Source organism: Melanotaenia boesemani, chromosome 24 (genome assembly GCF_017639745.1).
Source record: "Melanotaenia boesemani isolate fMelBoe1 chromosome 24, fMelBoe1.pri, whole genome shotgun sequence".
Classification (NCBI taxonomy): Eukaryota; Metazoa; Chordata; class Actinopteri; order Atheriniformes; family Melanotaeniidae; genus Melanotaenia; species Melanotaenia boesemani.
In genome coordinates, this window is record NC_055705.1 from 7,188,133 (window position 1) to 7,197,548 (window position 9,416).

The 9,416-nt window shown below is 40.9% G+C and overlaps 1 protein-coding gene across 1 annotated transcript; it reads right to left on the bottom strand.

The window, feature by feature from the left end:
- Positions 1 to 299: 299 nt before the first annotated feature.
- LOC121635613 (glycoprotein hormone beta-5-like) lies at positions 300 to 3,891 on the bottom strand. The gene is made up of 3 exons (XM_041978888.1): positions 3,626 to 3,891; positions 3,085 to 3,283; positions 300 to 742 (listed from the first exon to the last, which is right to left on the bottom strand). Exons 1-3 carry the CDS (start codon positions 3,652 to 3,654, stop codon positions 551 to 553), a joined length of 420 nt encoding a protein of 139 aa, XP_041834822.1. The 5' UTR covers positions 3,655 to 3,891; the 3' UTR covers positions 300 to 550.
- Between the last annotated feature and the right edge of the window lie 5,525 nt (positions 3,892 to 9,416).

Here is a 9,416-nt window from a genome sequence, read left to right on the forward strand (position 1 = left end):
TCGGGGGAAAAACTGATTAATGCTGCAACATTTAAAATGCTCAGTTTTTGCTTTATTTATAAAGAAATTATACAAACAAAGGTGGTTAGATCTTTAAAACTGTGAAGTGAAGCAAGTTTAATGAACTCTCACAACTGCACATTCAGCATATAAACTCTGCAGATTAAGATTACACAGAGAACATCGCAGGGACAATGATCATCAATTACATAACATGACCTCCATGTGGAAAACAATCTAAATTTAAAACAAATTCATTTGTTATAGAAACGTCCCATTTTAATACTTTTCATACACTGATATTTGAATTAAAATGTTCAGAGCCATAATAATAAATGTGAAATGGACAGATAACTGTTTTCCCCTTGTTTCACTTTCTAAGAGAATCAGAAAGATAAGGAATCTGATTTATTTCATTTATAAAAGATATGAAATTCAACTTTCTGAAGACACGTGGCTTTAAACTGATTTATTTGGCTGGTACTGAGCCAAACAAGAACATGGCTCTAAATTGTGGTAAATAGTAAATAAAGCTAAATGTACCCTCTCTTCACACAGATGTTATGCATTCAGTGGTGCTTGTCAGACAGACCCCACAGTCACATCTCAGGGCCACAGGATAGGTGTAGGTGGAGTCCGCATGGGGCTGGCAGTTGGGTAGTTTCACAGTGACCAGACGAGTCCTGTTGTAGGTACAAACCTGCTGGTAGGACTCGATGAACGGAGGTTCAAGAACCGGTTTCTGGGAATAAAAATAACATCTTTTGAAGAGGGAGAGTAAACAGAAGAGAAAAGTAGAGATTGAAGAGAAGAAGGAGACAAAGATGCACCAGATAGAAAACAACAACTAAACAACCAAAAGCCAAAGACAAAAACTAGACAATCAGCTGATACACCGGAAAAGAAACTTTAAAGAAAACATCCTACAGCCTCTGTAGAGCAGAGAATCATCAGGAGCACCTAGAGGAAGACAAACTGAGAAAAACATGACTGTAGGTATCAGCGAGTAAAGCTGCAGGACAACACAGTGACTGTTTAAGCATGCATGTTAGTGAGAGAGAAAGATATCAGGAATGAGTTGTGTTTAATGATGAGTGCAATCATGCAACGATGCCTCCTACAAGGATCAGAAGCAGAGAAGGACTCAGGAAACCAGCAGCCACCACTGAGTATAAAACACTGACCTCACCTCAGGGAAACTAAATGTTTTACTCTTTTGTCTCCTGATTCTGGGACCTTAGCTGGAACTTTTCTGTGTAGTTTCCATGATCTCCATGTGCCTGTGTGGGTTCTCTCCAGATTTTCTGGTTTCCCTTTATGCATATTGGTTTACTTGGTAATTCCAAACTGGCTATCAGATTAAACAAACTTCAAATGGAAATTAATCCACTTTATTGCACATTTAACATTTTATGGATTATTTTGTTCCGCTTGTTTTAGTGACCAGTTACATGACTAACCTTCATTTTCTTATCAAATAATTTTTTCATGGGAATTTCTGGCCCACCTGCAAAGTCACTGGTAACTGTTAATGTATTCCTGTATGTATTTCATCTTATTTTGTTGCTGCTTTAAAGGTCCCATATTATACACTTTATTCCCAATCTGAGACCATTCATTAATATCTAAATGAAATATTTCCGCCATGGTATGGACAAATCGACCCTCAGTTTGAGTGCAGCGGCTTCTCTTCACCTCCCTCTTTTTAGCAGCTTCAGAAATGTGCCGTTTATGGTGGGCGGAACCCTGGTGGAGCAGCTCAGCTGTTGGCTCCGCCCATCGCATCGCCCGTCATGAGGTGATTGACAGGTTAGGCCTTAGCGGTTACTAGACGCTGATTACAGCGTAGTGAAGGATAAACAAACGCCGGAACACCGGAACCCATTCCTAAAGAATTTCGAGCAAGAAGACTAACAGGACGTTAGTGAAAGGTTAGTGTGACTTTTACTCGTCCAGCCAGTAAAATTTCAGCCATTCCATTAGTCCCTGTCTTGAATTTTTTCCCCCTCTTTTGTAACTATGTTCATGGATGATGCCCATTCATGCCGCTCTCGTGAACAGCAGCGTTATGGCAACTGGTAGAGACGCTGTCGTTCTCCCTTACCAGTTTGAGCCAGAGTCCATCGCTCTGTGGGGAGTGGTTATTGTCCCTTATGACGTCATAACGTACACGCTTTCAAACAAGCTCATTTCAGCGCTTACTTCCCTAGAGGTGGAGCAGGGGGGAGAGAGAGCGCCTGAAAGAGTTTCACACTTACGGGTCTCCTACACATGCGGGGGGACCAGTATGACTGTTCCAAAACCATTAAAAAGTGAATTTTGCATAATATGGGACCTTTAAGAGAGTTTATTCTGAATTCAATTCTAAGAGGAAGCAAAAATGTAAATCTTGAAGCTACTCTGTGCCTCCCTCCCTGAGTCTCTGGACCCACTTTAGTTCACTTATCAGCCAAACAGATCCACGGACGATGTCCCAGGTACCGCACACCACCCTCACCCACCTGGACAACGGGACACAGGGGACTATGTAAGGATGTTGTTCATTGACTTTAGTTCAGCTTTCAACACTATAGTCCCCACCACACTCCACTCCAAGCTCCCTCAGTGTCCTCAGCCCTCTGCTCTTTTCCCCGTACACTCATGACTGTGTAGCCATGGACAGCTCCATCACCATAGTAAAGTTCACGGACGACGCTGTGGTGGTTGGTTGCATCAACAACAATGATGAGCGGGCGTATACAGGGGAGCTGGAAAAAGCAGAGGAACTACACCCCTCTGAGTATTAGTGGGACTCTGGTGGAGAGGGTGTGCAGTTTCAAGTACCTGGGTGTGCACATCACCGAGGATCTTTCCTGGACTCTGCACATAGACAGCCAGGTGAAGAAGACGAGGCAGCGCCTTTTTCACCTCAGACAACTGAGGAGGTTCAGAGTCTGAAAATCATGAGGATGTTCTACACTGGAGTGGTGGAGAGTGTTCTGACTGGTAACATCACCCAGTGGTACGGGAACAGTACTGGTCGTGACTGGAGGGCCCTGCAGAGGGTGCTGAGGTCAGCAGAGCAAATGCCTCCCTTCTCCTCACCTCCCAGGTCTCACAGCGCCCCCAGCAGGCATCGGTGGTGATGTGCAGGCTGCCGCATCCGGACTTCCTGGCCAGGAAAGTAAACTCCCGAACTGCACAACCAATTAAATGCCGCATGTTGACTGCTGACACATGATTACGGGAATCTGGCTGCAGAGACATCCAGAGCAGGAAGCAGCTGAGCATCAGTCCAGACCTCCTGTGGGATGAAGAGGAGTGAAGATGAAGGAGAAAATGTGTTACATTAATGTCTTCAGGTCAAATATCAAACGTTTACAATATGTTGTTTTTAAAACAATAAAAGGAAAATGCATCTTTTAACTCAACAGAATTTTCTAAAGAAACTTAAGATTAATATTGGTTTACATTTTTGGTAACTTGGCCAAGAATCAGTTAGATAGTAAACAAAAGTGTCAGAGGTAATACAACAATGAATCCTTACTGCAGAGCTTCTTCAGTGTAAATGTTTTCCTGGTTGTTACTTGTGTTAAATCAGTAAAAGTCATCTGTACTTTGCTACATTATTTTCTGTATCACTCACCCAGGTTGCTTTTTCCTTAGGAGGGTCATCTCAGCTGTAACTCACGGTTGCTGTTTGATTAAAAATAAAAAATAATCTGACAACACTATAAAAAGTAGTTGAAGTTTCTGTCTAATGAGCAGCCACTGATAATTTTTAATTCTCAGATGTTAGAGTTTGTTCCAAAGCTACTCTCTTGCTGTGTGTTCCTCAGTCCTGAACTAACTGCTGATGGATCTGACGGTGCAAGCCAGGACTTTTTATCATCTCATGTCATGACAGCCAACAGCTTAAGTCCTCACCTCACTCCTCCTCTTCTCCCAGCTCCATGAACCCTCCGGAGGGCCTTCATACCTGTCAATGCACATCCAGGTTAGTCACCAGCTTCTTCCCACTCCATTACATTAATTAGGGAAAGAGTCTGTGCTTTTGTTGATAGTCATTCACACAGAAGAAGGGGAAGAACACACTCAAACACTGTTCCTACCCCTGTCTACTCTCATTCATGCAAGCTCAATTAGCTGGCTCCAGAAACCGGCCATGTTCCTGTTCTCACATGTAGCTGCAACAATTTCACCCACACTTATTGCCTGTTTCTCATTTAGCTTCACATTTTTGTCAGTGACATTCATGGCATGTATTCACACAGAAATTACAAGCTAGCTGTTACTCAGGCTGTGGCTACTTTATCACTTCAGACAGAACGGATGACGTGTTAGGGTTAGCAATGTTAGGCTCATAAGGAATTAACAGGCGAGAGGAAGATGGACCTGAACAGGTGGCCAGTCCATCACAAAACCAACACAGAGAGACAAACACCCACTCACATCCATTCCTAACATGCATGTCTTTGTACGGTGGGATGTTTTTGTACCCACGCATGGGAGAACATGCAAACTCCACAATGAAAGGCAAACTGTTTGAACCTCCCCCCACTGGTTCCAACCAAGGTCTGCAGAATAGCATCTCTGAACACACAACACGTCCAACCTTGAAGCAGACGGGCTACAGCAGTCCAGACATTTTAAACATTTTAAATCAAACTCCTCCTTTTCATCAGTGCACCACTCATACTCTATGATTATTTCGCAGCTAACAGCTCTTTAATGAATGACGTATCAGAAACTAGAATTTCCATCTCTATCAGTGATCATGCACAAGTATGAGGGGCCGGTTGAGACATTATTCAGAATTACCCTCTCACAGACACATGTGAAATTTAAGTCATTCACACATTATACTGAAACCTCTCGTATATCATACTGAAATCATTCACACGTTATAGTAAAACCTCTCATACACTGTACTGAATCTGCCTCTTATATACAATATTGAAATTCTCTTATATACTATACTGAAATGCAGCTCCCTGGCTCATCCTTGACTCAGTGTTTGATAAAGAAGTTTTCAACCCTATGTAACTGTTTTCATTTCTCAGTGTTTAAGTCACTGTTGAAGCATTGTGCTTATGTAACTGAGATAGTAACTGTGTTGTTGCATTTATAACGTTATATTAAAATTTGTTTCCGGGACACGGACATTTTCAACTTGTCATCTTGTTTGCAGAAAGCATAGCAGGTGTTGCTTCTGTTCAGTGGCAGTGGGATTGTTTAATTCTATTTATGTGTCCATGAGTTTATGATGACTAAGTGAAGCAGCTGGCTTCTTCAATACTATACTGGCCTCAGCAGAGACTAGGATAAGGGTCTAACGCGACAGCAACCAGATCATTGACAGTAGCAAGTCTGAAAGAGGACATGCTAACTAGCCACCTAGCATAACTCGGCTATTGTTGCTGTCAAAGGAAGACCTGGACAGCACTGGACAACATACTCTTCACCTGCGTTTGGAATATTCTCCAGGATATGCCTTACAGTGCTGTTAGGTCTTCATTTTACAGCACTGTATATCCTAATGGCCGAGATATGCTAGGTGGCTACTTAGCATGTCCTCATTCAGACTTACTGCTGTCGGTTGTCAGGCTGATGTCACCTTAACTCTTCATAGTCTCTGCTGAGGCCAGAATGGTTTTGGAGATGCCAGCTGCTTCAATGAGATTATTTCCAGGCGACTGAACAGATATTAATACAGCACAAGTCTTTGCAAAACATCTGTCACAGTGTTCTCCACTTCTTCTTCTTTGGTGTGTACTGAAAAGGCGCTCCTGTTTTTTTTTTTTTGTTTGTTTTGTTTTGTTTGTTTTGTTTAATTTTGTTTTGTTTTTTTGTTTTTTTTTTCTACCGTGTGACTTCCGTTTCAACTGAAATGACCTTCTTTTCAAGTGAAATCAGCTCTCACACACACTAGTAGAATTCTTTTCATACATACTGGGGAAATGTGATTTCAGAAATTTCACTATAGTGTGTGAATGATTTCAATATAGTGTCTAAGAGCATTTCGGTATAGAATATAAGAGGAGATTTCACTATGTGAGAGCATTTCAGTATAGTAAATGAGAGGAAGTTTCAGTATAGTGTATGAGAGGTTTTACTATGATGTGTGGATGACTTAAATTTGACATGTGTCTTCCTCCAAAACTCTCAATCTTGTCTTTATCAAGGAATCACACTAATTAATTTATTCTTATCAATCTCTGACTACTCCATTAATTGGCCTAAAACCACTGTTTTACCCATTAACTGCACTTTCCAGATTAATCCTGATACTGCTCAATCAGGATATATTAGATACTTAGAAATAAACATTTCTACCAGGTTGTCAGAACTAACAAAGCTAAATTATGTCCAGCTTCTAAAAATAGTTGATGATCTCACACTGGAAATCCTTACACATTAATTATTAATCCGGACTTTATCTATTTATCTATCTACAGTTTCTTGTCCAGGTTTCTTAAATCTTCCTTTCTTTTCTCAGAATCCTTACTTCTCTTGCAATTTCGGCATTTCTTCTTGGTTAGGTGCTAATTCACATAAACATCTGTGCCCTTCAACTTTCTGGCATTTCTAAGCACCTCCATTTTGTGCTTCCTGTTGGTAAAGCCACTCATAATGTTTGGCTTTTTACTGTATTTCTGAAGGCAAAATATGGCAATCAGCAATGTCTTTAATGCATATTGTAATGTCTTTGCTGTCAATAAGCTTTATTACGTGTTGAATTGTGAGCAAATCAGAGTTTAATTTTGCAGATTTTCATCTACCCCACCACCGGTTGCAGCCGGTGCATGTGTGTTGTATTCCAAGCCCTGATATCAGGGCATCTTCCATTCTTGAATAATGTTCCAAGCCATCAATTCTTTTTTCCAGTTCTTTGATTTTCTTGTCTTATTTATTTTTATTTTTTTACCAGTTTCTGAAGTGATTTGATTTCCTCCAGCAGCTCCTCGAGGCTTCTTTCTTCAGTTGCTACATGAGTTATTTCCTGTGACATGAAGCCCAAAGATTTTTTGATCTCTTCAGTATCTTCAAATAATTTCGTTCTTGACCCTCTTAAATATTTACTGCACAGCAGTTTAGGCCACACATCCATAAATGTTCAAATATATTTTCAAGACTCAAAATACTTGCACACTGAAATCCATGTTCTTTCAGTGAATCAAGGATTGCTTTAGCTGAGCTGGATGCTGTCTGATTTACTTGATATGGTTTGGATTGTGGATCTGTGTCATGTCACCACATCAGCATGGCAAACATCTTAGCAGAAAAAGTCTTCTCCACCTCTTCTGTGGGTTAACTTCACTTCCAGCACATTTGGTCATTAATTTACATGAACCAATAAAAAACTCCACCCTGTAATGTTTGATTCAAGGATTTTTAGTGGACAAAGGAAAACATACAAGTCAGATAAGTGCTTTTTGGATTACAAGAAACTGAGGCAATAACACAGATATTTAAATCCATTTAATTTGTTTTCTGACTTGGGTTAAGTTGTATTTAAACTTCAACCAGCTGAGCTGCCTTCACTGACTGTCAAATTAAATCATCCACGATACAGACTCAGAAACAAGTATAATCATTTTTGCTGCAGATGACTATTTTATTACCCAGATAAAACTGAAGCATCTCTTGGATAAACACAGTTCAATGCAAGTAAAACTTTGAATTCTCCACAACTTGAAACAGTTAAGACCAAGATTCAAATTCCTTTCCTTATTGCCAGCTATCAGTGAAAGCACCTTCAGTTAGAGAAACCACGCCTGAGATTGCTGCTCTGCTCTGAGACAAAGACCTCTAAATGGGCCTCTGATGGGTGGGCGTAACCCAGGTACATCACAATGGCAGAGTTTAGTTTAAACTGGTCTGATTTTATAAACCTTGCTCATTGTTTCCTGAGAGGCACAGAGTACGCTGCTGGACATCGCTGGACTTTTTCCTCATTTTGCTTTTGCTTCCTCAAGGCTTTTTGCTATGGCTCAAGACAACAAGTAAGTCAGACCAAACCTTTTCACTGCTCTTATTTCCTGTATTTTATTGTTAAACATGTTTTATAGTCACATACCTGTGGAAAACAGCAGTGTAGTTATCTGTACATGAACAATGTGTTTCATCTCTTTGTTACAGGAGCTACGATCGCCGTGTGGTTCACTGCCTGAAGTGCTTTAAGCCATGTGAGACCCTCTCTGTACACCTCGCCAGGGTCTGCATGAAAACAAACACACCAGAGGAGCAGCAGCAGGAATTACTGAAGGCCAAAGAGTCAACCAAGGCCTGGACTCGTGAGGGGAGGACCTGGGATTACGATCAAATCTGCCAGTGGTGTCCTCATGGTCCTTCCCGGTGTGCTCTTGTAAAAGAGCTGAAAAGAAGAGGTTTCTTTGTCCCAAACATGTCCAAAGACATAGACTCTGCAGAAGCAGAGGAAACAACAGTAGCTGAGCAGCCATCAACCTCTGCTCCCCCACTTCCCTCTACAGAAAACAACACCGGTGAATGCAGCCTCATCCAAGCCTCTGAAGCAGAGGAAGGCAGCTCCAGTGATCCCACCAGGCAAAGGTGAGTCCATCAACTTCCACACAGACAGGACTGAATTAGTGGTCTCCTCTGTGGACATGTATGAACTACATTTCTCTGTGCTTTCTCAGGTCAACTCCCCAGTTCTCCACATCTTTGAGAATCCGGATGCAGGAAGAAAACCTGTATGCCAAGTTTCCTCCTGAAACATCAGTGTTGCAGCAGTTTAGAAATCATTTGGTTTCTGTGCTTCAGATTCCAAACTGCCAGCAGGAGGTAGGCGTCTGTTTTCTATTGTTTTCTTTTTTGCAGACCAGGCTGGTTTCTGCTCCTCTCTCTGCATGTTCATTACCATATGTATGGAGGCTTCACTCAGTCACTAACTGCAGCCTGATTTGTTTTTAATTGCTGTGTCTTTACAGGTAGACAACGTGTCCAGAATGCTGAGGTACATGCAGCCAACTGGAAATGAGGTCAGCTTGGACTTCCTCCAGGACACCACAATACTGGGGGACTACTTCAATGAGTTGAAGAGAGTGGGGCAGTCAGCAGCCACCAGGATCAACTACATTAAAAGCATGATCAAATTCGATTAGATTAGATTAGATTAGACTTTATTATCTCACAGTGGAGAAATTCACTTGTTACATCAGCTCTTGTTATAGAATAAAGTACAGAGAGGCAAAATAAGGTGAACATGCATCACAGCAAGAAAGTGCAATAGAAATTATTTACAAGTCTAAGAAAAGCAAAAATATGTACCGTTATAATATAAAGATATATATATATATATATATATATATATATATATATATATATATATACACACATATATATATATACATACATACATACATACACACACCCACACTACATCCATACATAAAATAAAATAAAATATAACA

Excerpts from the sequence above, each read along its gene's own strand:
- LOC121635613 (XM_041978888.1), bottom strand. The coding sequence starts at position 3,654 with ATGACCCTCCTAAGGAAAAAGCAACCTGG. Across the intron at positions 3,284-3,625 it reads CTAAGGAAAAAGCAACCTGG|GAGGTCTGGACTGATGCTCA; the intron begins GTGAGTGATACA and ends TTCATCCCACAG. Across the intron at positions 743-3,084 it reads GGCGCTGTGAGACCTGGGAG|AAACCGGTTCTTGAACCTCC; the intron begins GTGAGGAGAAGG and ends TTTTATTCCCAG.